Source organism: Balaenoptera acutorostrata, chromosome 16 (assembly GCF_949987535.1).
Source record: "Balaenoptera acutorostrata chromosome 16, mBalAcu1.1, whole genome shotgun sequence".
Taxonomy (NCBI): Eukaryota; Metazoa; Chordata; class Mammalia; order Artiodactyla; family Balaenopteridae; genus Balaenoptera; species Balaenoptera acutorostrata.
The window spans coordinates 82285285-82309322 of NC_080079.1; the positions used below are offsets into that span (position 1 = coordinate 82285285).

A 24038-nucleotide genomic window follows, 5' to 3' on the forward strand; every position below is an offset into this window, starting at 1 on the left:
GCTTCTTATGTCAGTGAAAGCCAGCATCTTGTGTTTCTGCTGTGAACTGGAGTATCCAGTGCTATCTGTGAAGGGTCAGCACCACAGAGATCAACCGGTTTTCTTGGTTTTACACAAAACATCAAAACTCTGTAAAGTCCATGAGCATTGTAATTAAACTACATTCGGATTCTTTTGAATATTGGTGACTTGGACTTCAGAGTCTGAGGTTCCAGGGTGGTCATATTCCCCTGCTTTTGACCACATAGATTTCCTTTACAAAGAGGAAAAGTTTTCATTAATATTCAGGTGCCAGTGTTCCCTGTAGAATAGTTTTCCTAATATTGTGACAGTTGAATTTTTATGTCCTCCATTTGTAACTCCTAACCTCTAGAGTAATGAGAAGCTGTGAAAAAGTATTGGTATCAAGAGGTTTCAATAGCCCTGCAGCTGGTTCAGTAAGTGCAGTTTCATCATTGGTGAAGAATAAAATAGTACCTCATAAAAGTTTCTTGAAAAGTGAACTGGAATTCCCTTAATAAAGAAGTGCTGTTACGTGGATTTAAAAGAACCCCAGGAACGATAATCACAGAAAAGAGATTTAAGATCCAAAATTGGGGTGAAATGCTATTTGGATACTATGGTTATTGGGAAATATGCTTTCAAAAAATCTCTATTAATGATTTGGATGTGAAATAACCATGAAAAAGGTACAGATAATTAGGATGTGCTATAAGCATTAATCTAAGAGAAATAATTCAGAAAGAGAGGTTTAAGGATTAGGTGCATAGAAAAGAAGTTAATAAAAAGTGATATACTGTGAAAAAATAAAAACTAGAAGCCTGTGGAAAGAAAGAATACTGCAAGCAGGGTGGCAAGCTGTAAGATTAAATAACACTTTAAAAACAGGAAATTAGATATGATCTACAGTGATTTGGTTTTAAAAAATGGTTAAGAGTATATTTGAGTGGGAAGCATGAGGTAATTTAGAGATTATTTATACTCAGATATCACATCAAGATTAGGAAATTATAGCCTCTTTCAGCATATATGGATTTATTCAAAAATACTTGCATATATCTGGACACTAATGAATGTCAGCATATTTAAAGGATTTCGAAAGAAAATAATCATTCAAGACTTGAAGGAATAATCATTCAAGACTGACATTCTGGAGTGAATTAGAAAAGTTATTCATTAATTATACTAAAGGATAGAGTCAATTAGTATTGCTTTTTCTATCAAAGTAATGTTAAGTTAGCTAACATTTATTGTCTACTACATGCTAGATACTATCTATATTAAATGTTTTCTATGTCTACATTGCCTCATTTAATACTCATTGACCCTCTGAGAAAATGGAGGCTTAGCAGGTTATAATATTTACACAAGATCAGACAATTCCTTGTGGCATAGCTAGAATTCAAACCCTTGTCTGTCTAACTAGTATAAACAATCTTAGCCAATCTGTAATTAATAGTTGTATACTTATTTATATGAGATATAGCTATCAACGTAGGAAATTAATTTGAGTATTAGCACAATGGAGATGCGTAATTTGTGATAAATATTCAGAGATATACAAACAAATGCAGTTTACCTTATTGAAAATGAGACTTAAAAAATTTGAATTGCTTTTGGCCCACCTCTGAGATTGCTCATGGGTTCTATTTCTTTTCTTAACTGTGTCCTGTTTCACATTTCCCTTCCTGGATCAGTCCTGCAATTCATTCTTGGCTCTTCCCCTTTGTCCTCTTTTGAATGCTGCCTCAGTATGCAAGCCTATTCTTACCTCTCTTGTGTAGTGTAGCATAATCCTTGCCTCCTGTCCTCCATCTTATCTTCTGTCTATTTTAATACCTAAGGAACATTTATTCTCAGTTCCTAGATTCCTTTAATTCTGGAAGTTGGATATCCATAATTGTAATTTATCTTAAATCTGAAAAACACATATTCAGGTAGATGGGCTACCACTAAATAATTTATAGTAAAACAATAATAATATTAAAAAATAATAATGAGTTCAATGATATCAAAAACAGCAGTTAAATTATTAACTGTTTAGTTTATTTTCCAAAGGATATATACATTAACATTAAGCAATTGACTTATTTGAGGTTTCTAACTTAACTGACTGAATTGATTAGATATTTTATTTCATAGACTGATGAAGCTTCAAAATGTAAACTCACCAGATGCCAACAGCACCCTCCCCATGTTGTACTGATCAAAAATACCTCCAGACATTGCCAGATATCCCCTGGGTGGGGGCTGAGGGGTCAAAATTAGTAAAGGTATAGACTAATATACATTTTTATTAGAAACTCATTCAATTTAATTCCAGACTTAAGAAATTAATGAATTCAGTGAAAGAGTCAGAGAAACAGTACCATGTGAAATTAGATGAGTTCAGTATGAATTACCATTAAGCTGTTCAGTTAGATTGCAAAGATGTTAAGGGCTGTGATCATCTTTTAGGCTTCATGCAAAACAGCCTCTAGAGCACCCAAATAATTTAGTTGATCTTACCACTGTCATCTTTGCCCACACTTCCCTGATCACACATATAACACACAATGTTCAAAATAGAAAACCAGCAAGAAACTAAACTGGGAAAGACAACATAATGTAATGAAAAAAATCCATGGACTTGGATTAAAAAAAAAGCAAAAAACATGGATTTACATTTTTTTGTGTTCGTTTACTTACCCAGTCTTTAACTGTAGCCCCATCATTTAGTTTCCCTGAGCCCTAGTTTATCTATCTACAAAGAAGGGAAATTGAACTATGTATCAAATGGTTGTCAAATATCAGTGCTTAGAACTAGTACCAAGCCATAGAGAAGTTTTCATTAGTCTTCTGTTAAATGCGAAAATATAGAAAATTTAGTCATTTCTTCATAAAGTTAATTTATTCAGTTTTAGAAGACTTTTTATTCTGAGATCAGGTATTTTGACATTTGATGTTAAAATGTAATTTCTTTTATTATAATTGTGATTGTAATAAACTACAGTTTTGTTTTTACTCTTCACAAAATAAAAACAATTCTCTTAGTTTTGTATGAAATTTTGCTAATCTGTTGAATGAAAAGATTTGAGAACTATTGACTGGATCTCCAAGGCCAGGCTCAGAAAGAAGAGTGTATAATTCTACAAACATGTAAATATAGCTCTACTGTTTACTTTTATCTGATAATATTATAATAAATTGCATAAGGGTAGTCTGGTGAATGCTGCCACAAAGAATTCAAGTTAAAAAAACAAAAAGGATGAGAAATTACTACTTTGTAAGTGAATTAAAGAATCTCAATAAGATGGTCATTTTGAGCATAAATATCAAACTAATCTTGTCTACAAGATCTTGGCCAAAATGAATAAGGAAAAATTAAAATAGAGGAAAAATGTCTTTAATACTAAACATGATGGAAAACTTCCATCGGCATTCCACTCACTGGGGTGTCTCTGTTATATAATTTACACATGAAATCCCCATTGTAGAAAGGAGCTTATAATTTTGACTCCTTTTCCTCAGAAAACCATGTGGTATTGCAGGAAAAATAGTGGAGAAGCTCTTAGAAGGGACCTGTTCTAGAACCCTCTGATTTGGTGGATAGCGGGGTGGATAGGGAGCACAACTCCACTTGAATTTTCCCTTGTTGCTGTGGGTCAGTAGTTCTTGAAAGCAGGTGTGCTGGGGGCCACAGAAAGTGAAGTTATCCACCAGTACCACCTGGTGGGCAATGAGGCATATCCCTAAAGTAGTAAGACACTTTTCTAATGTGAGAACCAGCAATTTAATAAAAAGAATCCAAACTTAGCTATATATTGTAACTGGAGGAAGCAGTCAGACCACACAGAATGCTAGAGGTGGCAAACCTGCCCCTGCTCATTCGTTAGCCAAAACCAAGAAAATAAGCTAAGATGAAGTTTCTGTCCTCGAATTATCCATGCCTCTGGTTCTTTTCCTCTTCACACAGACTTCAGAATTCCTTAACCAGAAAAATAAACATACAATTGCCCCTTTAGATTAAGATCTAAGAGCAAAATTTTGATAGTGTTCTCTTACAGCAAGTGAGGAGATCTATCCTATGCCAAACCTAAAGATGTGTTCTTGTTCAAGGATAAATACACAGAAAAGTTAAAATGAGACCTAGCTATGAAAAGAGTCTACAAAGAAATAGGTGGAGAAAAATTTAGCAATTAGAAGCAGAATAGCATTTATGAGAAAGATTTTCTGTAGTAAAACCATGTAAGTTTTATAGATTCTGATTTATATATTCTCAGTAAAATTCAAAATTAGATTTAATAAAACAAAAAAATGAAAGATTAGATAATAAACCAATATATAAAGAGACCTAATTGTGAACAGGAGAGAATATAAGAAAATTAATAATGCTATACCAACTAAAATTCCATTAGCAGCAAAGAATGGAAGGCACACTGAAGAAAATAAATCAGAGATATGGAGGAAACACTTAGGATTTTTTGCTGAGAATGTAAAGGAAAAGTCAAAAATGAAAATAGAAGATAGTATATATATGGAGTTCAGAAACAGATGCACCTAAACAAAAGATACACCTAAAACAAATTTACCCAAAAAGATTTAAAGTGAAAAATAAAATGCAGGAATGAGCAAAAATTTTCATACACATGCAAATTGAAATAAAACAGGATATAAATTATTTCAGAGTATAATTAATATATTACACTTACTAAGATGAAAATGGTCATTTTTAATTAAAAAGGCTATAATGCCCAATGAAGCTATAACTATATGCAAACACATACACACACACACACACACACACACACACACACACACACAATGTGGCATCAAGATATAGAAAGTAAAAAGGAGAAATTAGCTAAAACAATGGTAGAAGGGCACTTCTGTGGTTTTTATGTTTTACATTTAAGTTTTTTAATCAATTTGAGCTAATTTTGTGTAAGGTGTGCAGGTTAACTAAAGTCTCATTTTTTGTTTTTTTAAGATAAAGATTCCAATTTTTGCCCATCAAAACACGTGGACATTGTAAATAGTAGTAAATGGAATTGATAAAGGTGCAAAAAATAGACACTCAAAAACTAGTTGCGAATACAAATCGATGAAACCAAATGTGATTCAACATTTGCAGTTTGTGGGATTTATCCAAAAATAAATAATCATAGATATGCACAAAAATTTACATAGAATAGTGTTAACTGAGTGTTATTACAGGAAAACACTGGAAACAATCAATCTACATGTCCAGTATTAGGATGACTGATTGGTAGAATAGAATACACAAGATTAGAATGATATGTAGCCATAGGAAATTGTTCATAATATAGTAAGTGAAAAACAAGTTACAAAACAATATTCTATAATATGTTAATAGTATAGGGAATTAAAAATGATTTTTATTTTCTTTGTGTTTTTTCCTAAGAGTTCCAACAATATTCAATGCTACCACTAAGAGTATTTTTATTTTGGGAGTTTATTGTGAATAAAGCAGAGAACAGTTTCAGGTTTTGTTGTGGTTACTATTTTGAGTTTTATTACTGTCTTAATGAGTTTTTCTTTCATGACTTTAAAAGTACTGCAACATCTTAAAGTTGTTTTTATGAAGAGAAAAGTATTTTTACCCCAGCAGACTGTATCTCTTATTTTTATAATGAAAATTATTAACATATATATTTATTTAAACATATATACATATATAATTTTAATTATAAAATTATAATAAGTCTTCCTTTTTGTACTATGTTAGCTGATTTTTCATCACTAAAACTTAAGGAAGGAAAAAAAGATATGGTATGAGGAAATTGCTCCTAATTGCTGTTTTTAAGGGAAGTGAACCTAACACCTGCAATTTTTTTCTTAGAAGGACAGCCCAGCACTTATTTTTAAAAGTAACTACATTTATTAACTTTTTAAAACCCTCTTACTTTATTCAAACTGAGTCACTTATGCCCTTTTATCTACTGTAACTAAGATTTTAGATTGGCTTCTATTATAGCACTCTAGAGAAGATAATATGAGGAAGAAAAATTACTCATTTTTACAAAACTTGGGGGGCCAAGGGACAATGGTGTAAAATTCTTGCTAAAAACATAGAGGTCCTCAATAAATAGAAACATGTTCTGTTGCAATGTTTGTCCGAGTACATCTGTTTATTAGGTGGGTGAAATTTTTAATCTTTATTCAAGATAAAACTGCATTTTTGGATTAATCAAATTGGGGGATATACTTCATGAGGTAATCTTGATAACCGAGTAACTTTTTTCTCTTATATATCTTTCAAAAAGATAAATATAAAGACATCTCAGGTTGTAAGGAATTTAGCTAAGGACTTTGATAGGTAAATAATTTAAATCTCTGTCCAAAGCTATCAAAAAGAAAAAGTATTACATATGTGTGTATTATATATTCAAACAAATGAATGTGCATACATGTATATAATGAGACAAAAAGATTATGTTGCAAGATTTCTATTCTGAACATGGCCCTAAAATGAAGGAGTAAGGGTTATAATGTGTAATGTTTGTTAGAGTAACTTTTCTACTTCTTGAGAGGGAAAAGGAAAAATATGCAAACTTGAAGAATCTCTTTCTTATAAAATGGATAATTTATGGAATATATTGACAGTATTCTAGCGATATATATAAACTCATAATGATGCAGTAACTGGTTTTATATGCATAGATTGTAGTATGTGATACTAAGTGTAGATGCAAAGTGAGTTTATTATCCTTTTATACACTTAAAAGGTTTTAGTCTAGATCCTTTTAAGTTCCTTTAGATACAGAGTTTGTGTGTGCACTTCACAGATATCTTCTTAAATACATGGAATTACACTGGATATTCATGGATATTTAAAAATTGCTTTCTTGGTATATTTGAAGGGCACATTTGAACTAACTATGAGTCTGAGGATACATTTTAGTGAAATTTTATCTTTTGTGCTGTACCTGTTGAACTCCACGTTAAGCAACCATTAGTTTTTTCTCTTAGAAATAATTCCTCAACTTTGTTGACAACATTTCTAGTCTCTTTTAGAATTCTAACTCAGTATTTTCTTCATATACAATATGCTGAATTAACTAAAATGAAAATACACTTTTTCTTAATGCTTTTTCTGTTGCCTCCATTTAGAATGCCATGTCCTCAGCTTTTTCACTACTGTCTTCAGCTGTTGAAATTCTGCTTCTCCCACAGCATTGTTATTAGAGCTAATAAGACTGTTATGTACTTCAGAGTTGCTGAGAAGCTAGATCTTAATTGTTCTCACCACAGAAAGGAAATGATAATTATGGGACATGATGGAGGTATTAGCTGACTCTGCAGTGGTAATCATATTGCAATATATAAATTATATTAACATATGTATCAAACCAACACAGTTGTACACCTGAAACAATGTTACATGTCAATTATATATTGATATTAATAAATTGTTTTTACTTCTCCTACAAGGAAGAGTGTCACATATTTTCTGAAACACTTCTTGATTCCCTTAATGTTGTCTTTCAGTTAGATTATGTGATAACTTTTAATACTGCATTTTCCACATTCTTCCCCATTTTATATTCTTGAGACAGTAGCTAGTTTATACATCTTTGCACCTCTTCTGTTGTATGCTCTTGATATGTAAATAATTGGTACTTAATAAAAGTTGTAATAAGTAAAAAATATATATATATATGAAGGGACACACATTTAAGTAGCAGAATGGTAAGCATCCTCAACCAGTTTTACAAATCTGAATGATTTGTCAAAGTCAATGTGAGAAGCCACTTAGTTCAACCACCTGCTAAAAATATAGCTAAAAATCATCCAAGGTAGAGATTTCACTTCAAAATCTTCCTTTCAGGAAGTTTTACTAAAATTAAAAATACAAAAAATTCTTTCCAACAATGATTCAACTTAACACAAGATAAAAATAAGTGAATGAATCTGATTTCTAAATAGCTGAATCTGAATCTCCCAACCCAGATATTAGGTAGAGATTAACAGCAACAACAACAAAAAATATATATCATGACCTAAATCCCACACCTTCAGAATAACTTTAAACTGAGAACGTATAACCTTCAAATTACCTCTAAGTTAAAAAAAAAAAAAAAAAATCAGTGCAGCTATTTCTCAAACTCCTTTCCAAAGTCCATCCCTAGAGCAACTGGAAAGAGAAGGGGAGATGCAGCGAAACTTGAGGAATGAGAAAAGAGGAGAATGGAGGGTCTAAGATGGAATAATTGGAGAATCTTTAGGAAAGATACGGGAGCACTTAGTACTATTCTTGCAACTTTTCTGTAAGTCTGAAATTATATATATATATATATTTTAATGATAACTATTTTTTTAATTAATTTATTTATTTTTTGGCTGTGTTGGGGTCTTCGTTTCTATGCAAGGGCTTCCTCTAGTTGCGGCAAGCAGGGGCCACTCTTCATCGCGGTGCGCTGGCCTCTCACTATCGCGGCCTCTCTTGTTGCGGAGAACAGGCTCCAGACGCGCAGGCTCAGTAGTTGTGGCTTGCGGGCCTGCTTGCTCCGCGGCATGTGGGATCTTCCCAGACCAGGGCTTGAACCCGTGTCCCCTGCATTGGCAGGCAGATTCTCAACCACTGCGCCACCAGGGAAGCCCTGAAATTATATTTTAAAATACCATCAAAAAATTAAAAGGTGAATATAAGTAGGTGGTAAATAGATGAAACAAAACTGGCAAAATGTTAATAATTGTTGAAGCTGGGTGATATGTACATGGGGATTCATTATATTTGTTTCTAAACTTGGTGTATGTTTGTTAACTTCCATAGTAGAAAGACTTTTAACAAGGAATGAATTTACAGTGATCTTTTCATTGATAATGTAAATTTACTTCCTCATTAAATACTTTTAAGGCATTTAGATCTGGTCATGTTGAAATAAACTGAAGACCTAAATAAATGGCAGTCATCTTTATGGATTGGAATACCATATCATTAAGATGACAGTATCACTCAAATTGATCTATAGGTTCAACTCAGTCTCTATCAAAGTTTCACCTAACTTCTTTGCAGAAATTGAAAAGCTGATCCTAAAATTCACGTAGAAAGTCAAGGGACCCAGAATAGCCAAAATAATCTTGAAAAAGAACAAAATTAGAGGACTCACACTACTCAATTTCAAAATATACTACACTGCTACTACAGTATTCAAGACAATGTGGTAATGGAATAGAATTGAGAGCCTAGAAATAAATCATACAATAGCCAATTGATTTTTGACAATAGTGCCAAAGCAATTAAATGAGGAAAAAAATAATCTTTTTAAATAAACGGTGCTGAGATCACTGCATATGCACATGAAAAAGAATGAACTTGGACCCCTACTGTACACCATCTATAAAAATTAACTGAGTATGGATCCAAAACTTAAATGTAAGTGTTACAACTATAAAACTCTTAGAAGAAAATTTAGGTGTAAATCTTTGTGACCTTGAATTAGGCAGTGGTCTCTTAGATATGACACCAAAAGTACAAGTTAGATAGTAAGAAGTGTGGATGAGGCTGTGGAGAAATTGGAACCCACGTACACTGCTGGTGGGATTGTAAAATGGCGTAGCCACTTTGAAAAACAGTTTGGCAGTTCCTTAGCGAGTTAAACACAAAGTTACCATATGAACCAACAGTTCAACTCCTAGGCATACACTCAAGAGAAGAGAAAATATATGTTCACACAAAAACTTGTACATGAGGACTTCCCTGCTTGCGCAGTGGTTAAGCAATGCAGGGGACATGGGTTCGAGCCCTGGTCGGGAAGATCCCACATGCCGCAGAGCACCTAAGCCCGTGAGCCACAACTACTGAGCCTGCGTGCCACAACTACTGAAGCCTGTGTGCCTAGAGCCTGTGCTCTGCAACAAGAGGAGCCACCGCAACGAGAAGCCCGTGCACTGCAATGAAGAGTAGTCCCTGCACGCCACAACTAGGGAAAGTCCACACAGCAACGAAGACCCAATGCAGCCAAAAATAGATAGACAGATAGATAGATAGATAAATTTATTAAAAAAAAAAACTTGTATGTGAATGTTCATAGTAACACTATATATAATAGCCAAAAAGTAGTAACAAATCAAATGTCCATCAGCTGACAAGTAAATAAACAAAAGCTGGTATATCCATACAATGAAATATTATTCAGCAATAAAAAGAAATAAAGTCTTTTTACAACATGGATGAACCTTGAAAATATTATGCTAAGTGAAAGAAGCCAGTCACAAAAGACCACTTATTATATGATACCATTTAAATGAAATACCCAGTATAGGCAAATCCAGAGACAGGAAACTGATTAGGAGTTGAGGGAAGAGGGGAAATGGAGAGGTTGGGCTTGGAGAGTGACAACTAAGGTGTGCAGGGTTTCTTCTGCTATTAAAAAAAAAAGATGTTCTGTGATTGATAGCGGGGACGGATGCACAACTCTGAATCTACTAAAAGCCGTTGAATTGTACACGTAAAACGAATGGCTGTATGGTAAGTGAATTATATTTCAATAAATCTTTTTTTAAAATATCTGATCATTTTTTGCAAGGCAACTTAAGTTCAGTGAGAGAAGAGCCAAACATATAAAATATATCAGTATAATTTGGCTATGTTTTCAGTTTACATTTTAATAATTGCTGTTGTTGGAAAAGTGCTTTTGAAATGTTTGTTCTGAAAAAGCAGTTTTCATCTTTTGGATGGATAGAAAGTGCCACTTATTTGTTCTCCATTCAGTATTACCAGTGAGCAGCATAGCCAGAGTTATTAGAATTATTTGGCGTGTAAAGTAGAGAAATGTAGCTAGAATTACCTTTAAGATGAAGTCTTACTAAAAAAGGGAAGCTGCATTTGGAAGTACACTTGATCGTATAGATCTAAGGTAGTATTGGCTGGTTATTGAATATTAACATCATGTGGATCACTGTTGTTTCACCGGTTTTAAAGACAGAATCATTGTCTTCTTTCACTTATCTCAAAATCTCAGTTAAAAATTGATTCACACAGCATGAGTAGGAAGCAAGTTACGTGTAAACTGGTAGGAATTATTAAATTAAATTCTTATCTTTTTCATCCCAAGTAAGAAAGCCGCATAGAGGCTAAGTAGGTTTGTTAAGAACTGGGATTATGATAAGTAGCTTGAAAATGAGGGATCTTGATATAGCATATCCTTTATAGGTTTGAGCTTTATATTCTGAATAGCAAAATATGATACAAGCAGAAGTTTCCACCTTTCAATAAAGGTAACAAAATTTTAATCAAGTTTTAACAGTTAAGTAGAAGAGAAACCATATAAAACAAAGTATTATATTCTAGAAAATAATTGTTTATAACTTTAAGGTTGAAAAGATAACAATACTGGAAGTTTAAATGGCAAAATATAGTATTTTAGATACTGTCAATATATTGAAGTTGTATTTTCATTAAATTGGATCAAATGCTAAATAGCTTTATTTTTTTCTTAAAAAACAATTTTTTCACTGTTGTTTGAAAGTATGTAGACAGTCATAATGCATACGATTTCTTTTTTAATTTAATTTTTATTTTATATTGGATAGTTGATTTACAATGTTATGTTAGTTTCAGGAATAGAGCTAAGTGAGTCAGTTATACATATACATATATCGATTCTTTTTCAGATTCTTTTCCCATATAGGCTATTTCAGAATATTTGAGTAGAGTTCCCTGTGCTGTACAGTAGGTCCTTGTTCATTATCTATTTTATCCATAGTAGTGTATAAATGTTAATCACAACCTCCTAACATATCCCTCCCTACCACCTTTCCCCTTTGGTAACCATAAGTTTGTTTTCTAAGTCTGTGAGTCTCTATTTTGTAAATAAGCTCATTTGTATCATTTTTTGAATTAGTTTCCACGTATAAGTGATATCATATGATATTTGCCTTTCTCTGACTTACTTCACATAGTATGATAATCTCTAGGTTCATCCATGTTGCTGCAAATGGAATTATTTCATTTTTTATTTCTGAGTAATATTCCGTTGAATATGTGTACCCTATCTTCTTTAGTCATTCCTCTGTCAAGGGACATTTAGGTTGCTTCCATGTCTTGGCTATTGTAAATAGTGTTGCAATGAACATTGGGGTGCATTTATCTTTTCGAAGCATGATTTTCTCCAGATATATGTCCAGGAGTGGGATTACTGGATCATATGGTAGCTCTATTTTTAGGTTTTTTTTAATCTTTATTTTATTTATTTGTTTATTTGGCTGCATGGGGTCTTATTTGCAGCACACAGGATATTTGTTGCAAGGTGCAGGATCTTTGTTGTGGCGTGTGGGATCTTTTTTGGGTTTTTTTTCTTTTTTTTTGTTTTTTTAATTGCGGCATGCAGAATCTTTAGTTGTGGCATGTGAACTCTTAGCTGCGGCATGTGGGATCTAGTTCCCTGACCAGAGATTGAACCCGGGCCCCCTGTATTGGGAGTGCGGAGTCTTACCACAGGACCACCAGGGAAGTTCCTCTATTTTTAGTTTTTTAAGGAACCTCCATACTGTTCTCCATAGTGGCTGTACCAATTTACATTCCCACCAAAAGTGTAGAAGGGTTCCCTTTTCTCCACACCCTCTGCAGCATTTATTGTTTATAGACTTTCTGGTGATGGCCATTCTGACCGGTGTGAGGTGATACCACATTGTAGTTTTGATTTGCATTTCTCTGATAATTAGTGTTGTTGAGCATCTTTTCATGTGCCTCTTGGCCATCTGTATGTCTTCTTCTTTTTTTTTTTTTTGTATGTCTTCTTTGGAGAAATGTCGGTTTAGATCTCCTGCCCATTTTTTGATTGGGTTGTTTGTTTTTTTGATATTGAGCTGCATAAGCTGTTTGTATAATTTGGAGATTAATCCCTTGTCAGTTGCTTCATTTGCAAATATTTTCTTCCATTCTGAGAGTTGTCTTTTCATTGTGTTTATGGTTTCCTTTGCTGTGTAAAAGATTTTCAGTTTAATTAGGTCGCATTTGTTTATCTTTGTTTTTACTTTCATTTCTCTAGGAGGTGGGTCAAAAAAGATATTGCTGCAATTTATGTCAAAGAGTGTTCTGCCTATGTTTTCCTCTAAAAGTTTTATAGTATCCGGCCTTACATTTGGGTCTTTAATCCATTTTGAGTTTATGTGTGTGTAACGTGTTAGGGAGTGTTCTAATTTCATTCATTTACATGTAGCTGTCCAGTTTTCCCAGCACCACTTACTGAAGAGACTGTCTTTTCTTCATTGTATATTCTTGCCTCCTTTGTCATAAATTAGGTGACGATAGGTGCGTGAGTTTATCTCTGGGCTTTCTATCCTGTTCCATTGATCTGTATTTCTGTGTTTGTGTTAGTACCATACTGTTTTGATGACTGTAGCTTTGTAGTATAGTTTGAAATCAGGGAGCCTGATTCCTCCAGCTCCGTTTTTCTTTCTCAAGATTGCTTTGGCTATTCAGGGTCTTCTGTGTTTCCATACAAATTAAAAATTTTTTTTGTTCTAGTTCTGTGAAAAATGCCATCGTTAATTTGATAGGAATTGCATCGAATCTGTAGATTGCTTTGGGTAGTATAGTCATTTTCACAATATTGATTCTTCCAATCCAAGAACATGTTGTATCTCTCCATCTGTTTGTGTCATCTTCAGTTTCTTTCATCAATATCTTATAGTTTTCTGAGTACAGGTCTTTTGCCTCCTTGGGTAGGTTTATTCCTAGGTATTTTATTCTTTTTGATGTGATGGTAAATGGGATTGTTTCCTTGATTTCTCTTTCTGATCTTTCATTGTTAGTGTATAGGAATGCAAGAGATTTCTGTGTATTAATTTTGTATCCTGCAACTTTACCAAATTTATTCATAAGCTCTAGTCGTTTTCTGGTAGCATCTTTAGGATTTTCTATGCATAGTATCAGGTCATCTGCAAACAGTGACAGTTTTACTTCTTCCTTTCCCATTTGGATTCCTTTTATTTTTTTTTTCTTCTCTGATTGCCATGGCTAGGACTTCCAAACTATGTTGAATAATAGTGGCGAGAGTTGACATCCTTGTCTCATTCCTGATCTTAAAGGAAATGCTTTCAGTTTTTCACCATTGACAGTGATGTTTGCTGTGGGTTTGTCATATATGGCCTTTATTATGTTGAGGTATGTTCCCTCTATGCCCACGTTCTGGAGAGTTTTTATCATAATCGGATGTTGAATTTTGTCAAAAGTATTTTCTGCATCTATTGAGATAATTATATGGTTTTTATTCTTCAATTTGTTGATGTGGTATATCACACTGATTTTTGTAGATATTGAAAACTCCTTGCATCCCTGGGATAAATCCCACTTCATCATGGTGTATGATCCTTTTAATGCGTTGTTGGATTCAGTTTGCTAGTATTTTGTTGAGAATTTTTGCGTCTGTGTTCATCTGTGATATTGGCCTGTAATTTTCTTTTTGTGTGTTATCTTTGTCTGGTTTTGGTATTAGGGTGATGGTGGCCTCGTAGAATGAGCTTGGGAGTGTTCCTTTCTCTGCAATTTTTTGGAAGAATTTCAGAAGAGTAGATGTTAACTCTTCTCTAATGTTTGATAGAATTTGCCTGTGAAGTTATCTGGTCCTGGACTTTTGTTTGTTGGATTTTTAATCACAGTTTCAATTTCAGAACTTGTTATTGGTCTGTTCATATTTTCTATTTCTTCCTGGTTCAGTCTTGGAAGGTTGTACGTTTCTAAGAATGTGTCCATTTCTTCTAGGTTGTCCATTTTATTGGTGTATAGTTGTAGTAGTCTCTTATGATCCTTTGTATTTCTGTGGTGTCCGTTGTAACTTATCCTTTTTCTATTCTAATTTTGTTTTTTTGAGGCCTCTCCCTTTTTTTCTTGATGAGTCTGGCTAAAGGCTTATCAATTTTGTTTATCTTCTCAAAGAACCAGCTTTTAGTTTCAATGATATGAGATTTTTCTTGTTTCTTGAGGTAATATTGTATTGCTATAAACTTCACTTTTAGTACGGCTTTTGGTGTGTCACATAGGTTTTGGATCATCGTGTTTTCATTGTCATTTGTCTCTAGGTATTTTTTGATTTCCTCTTTGATTTCTTCAGTGATCCATTGGTTGTTTAGTAACATATTGTTTAGTCTCCAGGTGTTTGTGTTTTTTACATTTTATTTTCTGTAATTCATTTCTAATCTCATAATGTTGTGGTCAGAAAAGATGCCTGAAATGATTTCAATTTTCTTAAATTTATCGAGCCTTGATTTGGGACCCAAGATGTGATCTATCCTGGAGAATATTCCATGTGCATTTGAGAAGAAAGTGTATTCTGCTGCTTTTGGATGGACTATCCTATAAATATCAATTAAGTCTATCTGGTCTAATGTGTCATTTAAGGCTTGTGTTTCCTTATTAATTTTCTGTTTGGATGATCTGTCCACTGTTGTAAGTGGGGTGTTAAAGTCCCCCAGTATTATTGTATTACTGTCGATTTCCCCTTTTATGGCCATTAGCATTTGCCTTACATATAGAGCTGCTCCTGTGTTGGGTGCATATATATTTACAATTGTATCATTTTCTTCCTGGATTGATCCCTTGATCATTATGTAGTGTCCTTCCTTGTCTCTTGTAACAGTCTTTATTTTAAAGTCTATTTTGTCTGATATGAGTATTGCTACTCCAGCTTTCTTTGATTTCCATTTTCATAGAATACCTTTTTCCATCCCCTCACTTTCAGTCTGTATGTGTCCCTAGGTCTGAAGTGGGTCTCTTGAAGACAGTATATATACAAGTCTTGTTTTTTTTTAATCTATTTAGCCAGTCTGTGTCTTTTGGTTGGACTCTAATAATCCATTTACCTTTAAGGCAATTATCGATTTGTATGATCTTATTGCCATTGTGTTAATTGTTTTGGGATTGTTTTTGTAGGTCTTTTTTCTTCCCTTCCTCTTTTGTCCTCTTCTCTTGTGATTTGATGACTATCTTTAGTGTATGTTTGGATTCCTCTTTCTTTTTAGTGTGTATATATCTATTGTAGTTTTTTGGTTTGTGGTTACCATGAGGTTTTGATATAGCAGTCTATATGTAAACAAGATTGTTTTAAGTTGCTAGTCTTTTAATTTCAAATGCATTTCCAATATCCTACAGTTGTACTCTCCTCTTCTCACAATTGCTGGTTTTGATATCATGTTTGTGTGTGGATGATTTCCTTTCCTTCCTGTATGTTTGCCTTTATTGTTGAGCTTTCCTATTCGTAATTTTCTTGTTCTATTTGTGGCCTTTTCTTTTGCATCTAGAGAAGTTCCTTGAGCATTTGTTGTAAAGCTGGTTTGGTGGTGCTGAATTCTCTTAGCTTTTGCTTATCTGTAAAGCTTTTGATTTTTCTGTCGAAGCTGAACGAGAGCCTTGCTGGGTAGAATATTCTTGGTTGTAAATGTATTGTGCCACTCCTTTCTGGCCTGCAGAGTTTCTGCTGAAAAATCAGCTGATAACCTTATGGGAGTTCCCTTGTATGGTTTTGTTTGTTTGTTTGTTTGTTTTTGGTATAATACTGAATGTTTATTCAAGACTAGTATGTAAAATATTTACAAATAGTCCCATGGAGGATTCACAAATATTTTAAATTCAAGATGTGGGTTTAACATTCACAGTGCATAAGGCGAAAGGTATATCAACTATATATCTGCAACTTAATGTGAAAGAGAATTTTACTTTAGCAAATACTTTCTCTACATTGAGGAAAATATCGTTAAACATATCTTCTTTAATTTTAGTATACTCAGAGTAGGGATAAAACAGAGTTTCCTTTTATACAGGTCTCAAGAATTAAATAAAATTGACTCCATAGATCAGGGTTAAGAAACACATGGTAAAGTATGGTTTCAAAATACTTATATTTTTGTTTTCAATTAAATTCCCCCAAATTTATTTTCTTTAACAACGAATAGTCTTTATTCCACTTGATAACATTTTTCATGTTAAGCAACATTATATGCTTGTCCTCTTTAAACATTTAAAACAATTAGGACATGGGACATTATCTAAAGTTTCAAACTGACAGAGAAGTCAGTTTACACACCTCCATCTTATGAATAGTTAATAAAATAAGGTATATTCTGCTGTGAATGTAATGAGAAAAAGTACTCTTACAGCAATAAAGTAGCCCTCCCTCTTTACCATTACTTGAATTCCATCACACAGAAGGCAAAGAAAACAATTCCAATACTTCAATATCTGCTAAGGATGATCTATGGCCCTTGGAGTATGTGTATATATGGACACACCCCACACACACATCTATGTAAGTATGTATGTCTGGATGCATTTAATCAATACAACTGGAGAAATCACATACAACCATGAAAAAATACAATAAAAGCAATAAATGAAAAATACTAAGTGAATAAAAGTTAACATAAGCCATAGGAGATATCAGAGAAGGGACAGTCCCATGGATAAGAGATTAAGACTTCAAGGTGAAAGTGAGACTTGTTCTGAACCCTAAAGGACAACTATAACTGAAAGGCTGGGAGATGAAGGTAGGATATTCCAGCTTCAGAACTGTGAATTAAGATTTTTAAAGATGCATGCCCACCAAAGCATTTCAGTGAAAAAAATAAAAAAATGGGGAGATCATAGTGGAAGGGGGAAAAGAGCAATCTATGGAGGAGACCTTATATGCCTTTAAATTTGAACTCAATTCTGGAATTAACAATGAACCATTAGTGGAATTTTAAACAAAGAAGTAATATGGTCAAAGCAGTCCCTTAAGGTCAAAAGGCAGGTATGCAGGCAATATTGGATAAGGTAGAGGCTGAAGGCAGTAAGTCATAATCAAAATGGTTTAGGAGAAAGTGACAGATTTAATATACTTTTGTTTATACTACTGGCATACAAAGGACAGGGAAGAATGCCAAAAACTCTCAGCCTATCACAGGTATGACTCACTTAACAGCAGTGCGGTTTTTGTAAATCCATTAATATCCAAAGATATTTTGATCTTTTGATTCTCAGTTATTCAGAGCCCACACTTATGGGTGAACTTCAGCTTCCTCATCAGAGAGCTAAAATCTCTAAAGCAGTATGTATGTAATAGTGTATCTAGCTTCTTTAAGATACCCCAGGGCTAAATGTGAATCTGTATCCCCTAGCAGTGTCTCTCAAGCTTTTTATTGAGCCAAAGAATTACCAGGGAAGCTATTTAAAATGCAGATTTCTAATCTTCATTTTAGACCTACAGAATATACGTTTTTTTAAGATGTATCCCAGGTAATTCCTCGAGTCCATCTTAGACAAGTCATTTAAGCTCCCTAGCTTTGATATCATTACCTGTAAAATAGGTACAATATCACTATCTTACAGAGGTGTAAGAATTAAATGATATAATATGTATTATTAAGTATCCAGGAATAGCTCTGGCACTTTGTAGATGCTAATATGATAGCTCTACTGTCTCCTTAACGTGTTAATTTTGGATTTACCGATACTAGGTTTCTTAAGACTGGAGGACAGTTTCCCAGTAGACTTACAGGCTCCCTATTTGTTCTATTAACTAATAAAGGAATATGGCACCTTAGGAGAAGCTTTTCTCTTCCTCTTTCTTTTCCACTCCAAAGAAGGTAGTTACTTGTGGTTTTCTTCTGTCTCTTCTCACAAAAAAAGACTGGCCTTCAAACTTGGATCAAATAAGCAACACAGAGAAAGTAAGCCAAAATGAGTGAGGGAAGATGAACTATTAAGCCCATCCACTTCCAGAACTCTTCCCTAAAACTTTTCTCCTCTTTTGCCAGTTTCTTGGCAAATTGGACCAAGGCTGTGATGGTTAAGAGTTGAGGCTAGACACAGGGGTGCTGTAGGTGCTATCACCCTTCCAGAGTGTGCTTAACCTCCTGGTTCGCAGAGGGCAATGGCATGTGTTCACTTGGATGCTAAAGACAAGCCCGTTTCTTGGCCAGGGGGTCTGACTACATGAGGCAGGACACTGTACCAGAGGCCTCACATCTGACTCCCATTTAGAGTACAGAAGGTCCACTCTTGCAGCCATATCCTACATCCTGGCCCTTTAGTTACTTCTAGGAGGTCTTGTTGGTATATTAAGGAAGGAAAATAGGGTCAAATCCTAGCTTCACCACTGACTTAGCTGTGTAACACTGAACAAGTTATTTAACCCCAAATTCAGTTTTCTCAAGTTAATTTGAAGCTGTTCTGTAGGCAGTGGGGAACTGATGGTTTTTGAGGAGGAAAGTAACAATCAAAATTAGCTCCCTTAACCTGCTGTATAGCACAGGGAGCTCAGCTCGGCACTCTGTGATGGCCCAGTTGGGTGGGATGGGGGGTGGGGGGGAGAGAGGCCCAAGAGGGAGGGGATGTGTGTATGATTATGGCCCATTCACTTCACTGTGCAGCAGAAACTAAGACAACATTGCAAAGCCAACCATACTCCAACAAAAATTTTTAAAAAATAAAAAAATTTTTAAAAATTTAGCTCCCTTCCCCCAAAACAGTGGCCCTACAAAAAAACCAAACACAGACTAATTTTTTAATTTACATTTTTTCTGTTAAAATAAAAAACTAGAGTTAAATCCTCAAAGTCTAAATTAGACTAAATATAAAACTGCTATACAACCCACTGAATGGATTTATAGTTAGTGTCCCTCAAAAGTATCTAGTCATCTTCCACCTTCTTCCTATTTTCTAAATTCATTCTGCTCCAGTCTTCACTATCATCACATGCACTTTATTCCATCAAACATCATTTTTCGGGATCAACCTACCTGAATAATCATTAAGCCTCTTTAGAGCTTTCCCAAACTTAAATATTGTCATTTTGATTATACACCCCAAAGCATTACTTTCCTCACGTTTTTTGTTTAGTACCAGAATGTTCTAAAAAGAAACAATAAAAGTTGTTTATTTCCCTAAAAAGAAAGATCAGTATATCCAATGACTATTAAGTTAACCACTTAATAAAACACATCAAAAACTACTCCTCCTTATGTTAATTATCTGCAATTAGAGCATAATGAATTAGTTAACCTAATACTTTGCCATTTACTTCATGCTTACAAGATTATGTAAGAAACCAAAATGGCTTCTCATAACTTGTTTGCTTTCCAAATACTTCACATTTCAACCCCATATCCATACAGAGAGAGAAAATCCAAACATGCTCTCCTTACCTAAAATCAGTAGAGAGGGCTAAAAAGCATTATTTAGGACTTTTTTAGACCTTGAAAAACAGTTACACTTCCAATGTGTATTCAAATTACACTGTGCATAGGACTATTTGGTTCCAGTTTAAAATTGGCCTCTGTACTACTGGAGCTATAAGACTTAAGTGACCAACTTCTTATGGAAGAGTTTCATGTAATATGCCAAAATCACTATCTTTAAAACTGGAACTAATTCCACTTGATATCTGAAAAGAGTTCCATAACATACTTTTATGCATGGAAAGATCTTTGTAAGAAGCTTTCGAGTGGTCTGATATTTTAATATACTCTTCTTCACTGCTACCTATCACATCTCTCCTATTGCCTACAGCAGGGGAGAATGTCTCTATTTGGCTAGTTTCTAACAGCTTGTTCTGTAAAGCTGTACATTCCAAATCTTGCTTACAAATTATGTCCTTATTTAACAAATCTGACAGATTTTGTGTTGTTGGTTCACCTATGCAACTGGTCAGCACAGGTTTCTGAAGCACACACTTGAGGCAATCTGAAAAAACTTTCTCTTCAGGCAAATGAGAATGGCTAGAATCGGACACAGTGGTTGCTGAGAAAAAACTGGCCATGTTAAACTCTTTTTGATTATGCACCACAGGTAAGGATTCTGGCAATACTTCTGTATGTTCAGTATCCATTTGAATTGGTTCTGTACTTCTGTTATCTTCTATTTTAACAGCTTTTCTCCATGAGCTCCTGCTTTCACTTATCAAGTTTTCTGGAGTTTGGGGGATTTGATTCCTTGTTAAGAATGGGTTAGAAACTAGAGAGTCAATTAGTTCCTCTAATATTACTTCTTTTCCTTTAGAAGACTGTGGTGAATCAGATAAAACTGCCCTTGCAACCTCTTCTACCAGATGATCTTGCTCTTTTAGGAATGGATCACTTTTTTTAGCTGGCAGAGACCCTCCAAATGCACTACTCTTTGAAATATTTGATGATGAAGAGTCTTCCACTTCAGATTCTGGTGTTTTCTTAGAAACTGTTTCATTTTTCTCTCTAGGAGTTGTGGACTTTGTGTCCTTTTCAAGTAGTGTAACACTGTTTCTATCTAATGGTGAAATGGGCTGCCACAGGAAAGAAGCAGGGCTGTTGGCTAGATCACATTTAGTTTCCAGTATATCACTTGCCCTTCTGCAATCATTTTCCTGGATATGTTACTTAGGTGTATCTGGAAGTGAAGCAGGGTGCTGCAAAAGAATACTCTTCATATATGCTTCTTCTGAGGCAGGATCAAATGAAAGGGTAGACATAGGTGATAAAAGATCCACAGCTGGAGTCCAACCTTTAATTAGACTGAAAGGAGGCCGAGAAATTCTTTCCAATTTTTATGCCATTCTTCTTGTTTTTCAACAATAGAATGTCTTATAGTTGTGAGATCTTCTTTTATTTTATACCTCATATGCTTCAGATCTGACAGTCTTTCTCTCTGAAATTTGGTCTCTTTTTCAAGGAAGTGAAGGTCTGTTGTCAGTCTTGCTTGGTTAGCCTGACAATGTTCATATTTCGTTACTTTCAAGACTTCATTTAATAACTGAATAACTGTTAAGAGATTCAATTTTCCAGCCTCTTAAACATTTCCTATGTGCAGCTGACACATTTGTTTCTCAATTTTGTCAAGTAAGAGCCTTGGAATATTGATAGCAACATTAGTTCCATCTAAAGTATATTGGTTAACAAGACTAAGGACTGAACCAGCAACTTCTCTCTCTTTTTCCAAAGCTGTGAGTGTTTCATTCACTGAAGCCCACAAAGACCGAACCTTTTGGATTTTCTCTTGTATATTACTTTGGTCATCATAGGGTTCCATTTTTTTTATTTGGTTTTGCTGTCTTATACATTCTGATCTCAAATTTCGTATTTGTTTAACTGACAATTGTGCGTTTTCCTGGTATTTTCGGGTAACACAATCTTCTCTTTGCAAAATTTGTAAAAATCTGTTACGTGCTACATGGCATCTGGCAATGCACTTGCACATATCTTGTGGCTTTACGTTAAATGTCTATGTAAAATGTACAGAAGAATTTTTAGAATGGGTTTTTATATAATTTATTGCAACAAATCTTGCAAAGTGATACATCAGATGAATAAACTTAGGACCACCAGGAGAAAGAAATAGTGAACCAACAACTTGAGGAAAGCTACTTCCACATTCAGCAGAAATCTTTCTTAACCATTCACAGCAATGTTTTCGGAATTCATTGTCACTTTTTTGGTCAAATGGAGGCCAACAAAGTTTGAAAACTTCTTTAGTGAGAGACTGGTCAAGCGTTTGAAACAAAAAATAAGAAGCTATCTGAAAGGCATCACTGTTCAACTTGTCAAACATGTTCACTCCGAGGTGTGTGTGGGACACGATCCTTCCACCGGCTACAGTCGCCGAGCCCGGCTCGAAGCTAAGTGCCTGCAGATACATCCAGAGATGCTCCTTCTCAAAAGAAGTGACCCAGGCCGAACTCATCTTCGCGGTAGGCAGGGCCCGGCAAAGGAAAGCGCAGTCTCCAACGACTGAGAGGGCCCCTCAGGCTTTTTCCCTACGGGCATCCTGAGATGGCAGCAGCCCCTCCATTGCCACCACCTGATCCTCTCGCCCGGAACCATTTCGCCTCACATGCCTCAAGTGGCCTGAGACTCTAAAGTCTCAGGGAATTAGAGCCTCTAACGGTAGTACTGCACAGCGGCCAAAGAGAAGTCACCACCCCTTGTATGTTATTTGTGCTTTCTCTTGTTGCTTTTACTATTTTTTCTTTGTCTTTAATTTTTGTCAATTTGATTAACATGTGTCTCGGCCTGTTGCTACTTGGGTTTATCCTGCATGGGACTCTATGCTTTCGAGACTGAATGTTTCCTCTCCCACGTTAGGGAAGTTTTTGGCTGTCATCTCTTCAAATAATTTCTTGGACCTTTCTCTTTCTCTTTTCCTTCTGGGACCCCTATAATGTGAATTTATTGCATTTATTGCTGCCCCAGAGGTCTCTGGTACTGCTCACTTACCCGTTCTTCTGCCTCATTTATTCCACTATAGATTCCTTCTAGTGCATTTTTCATTCCAGTTATTGTATTGTTCATCTGTGTTTGTTCTTTAAATCTTCTAGGACTTGTTAAACATTTCTTGCGTCTTCTTGATCTGTGCCTCCATTCTTTTTCTAAGATATTGGATCATCTTTACTCTGAATTATTTTTTGGGAAGATTGCCTAACTCCACTTCACTTACTTGTTCTTCTGGGTTTTTATCTTGTTCCTTCATCTGGAATATACTCCTCTGCCGTCTCATTTTGTCTGACTTTTCTGTGTTTGCGGTCTCCTTTCCACAGGCTGCAGAATCATAGTTTCTCTTACTTCTGGTGTTTGCACCCTTGTGGGTGAGTTTGGGTCAGGGGCTTGTGCAGGTTTCCTGGAGGGAGGGACTGGTGCCTGCCCACTGGTGTGTGGAACTGTGTGTTGTCCCTCTGGTTGACAGGGCCACGTCAAGGGGTGTGTTTAGAAGTGGCTGTGAGCTCAGTACCACTTTAGGCAGCCTGTCTGCTGATGGTTGGGGCTGTGTTCCCCCTTTGCTGGTTGTTTGGCCTGAGGCATCCCAGCACTGGAGCCTGCAGGCTGTTGGGTGGAGCCAGGTCTCAGTGCCGAAATGGCCACCTCTCGGACAGCTCGTGCCAATCAATATGTTATGGGGCCTCCACCTCCAGTCTCCTTGCGCCCGCTCTGCACCACAGCCAACCCACACCTCCCCAGGAGACCCTCCACACCACACAGGGTGGTCTAGCCCAGGCTCCTGTGGAGTCACTGCTTTGTTCTGGGTCCCAGTGTACGTGAAATCTTGTGTGCACCCTCCAAGAGTGCAGTTTCTATTTCTCCCAGTCCTGTGG

The 24038-nt window shown here is 35.2% G+C and overlaps 2 protein-coding genes across 2 annotated transcripts in view; one reads left to right on the plus strand and one right to left on the minus strand.

Annotated features, from left to right (window-relative positions):
- The window catches only part of PHYHIPL (phytanoyl-CoA 2-hydroxylase interacting protein like), an 89242-nt gene that overhangs the window by 49793 nt on the left and 15411 nt on the right, over positions 1–24038 (plus strand). The gene's annotated exons all lie outside the window — the stretch shown is intronic.
- Positions 20209–22633, minus strand: LOC103013018 (HAUS augmin-like complex subunit 6). The gene is given in 3 exon segments (XM_057531361.1): positions 20209–20276; positions 20279–21468; positions 21570–22633. Coding segments are annotated over 3 exon segments (2322 nt in total).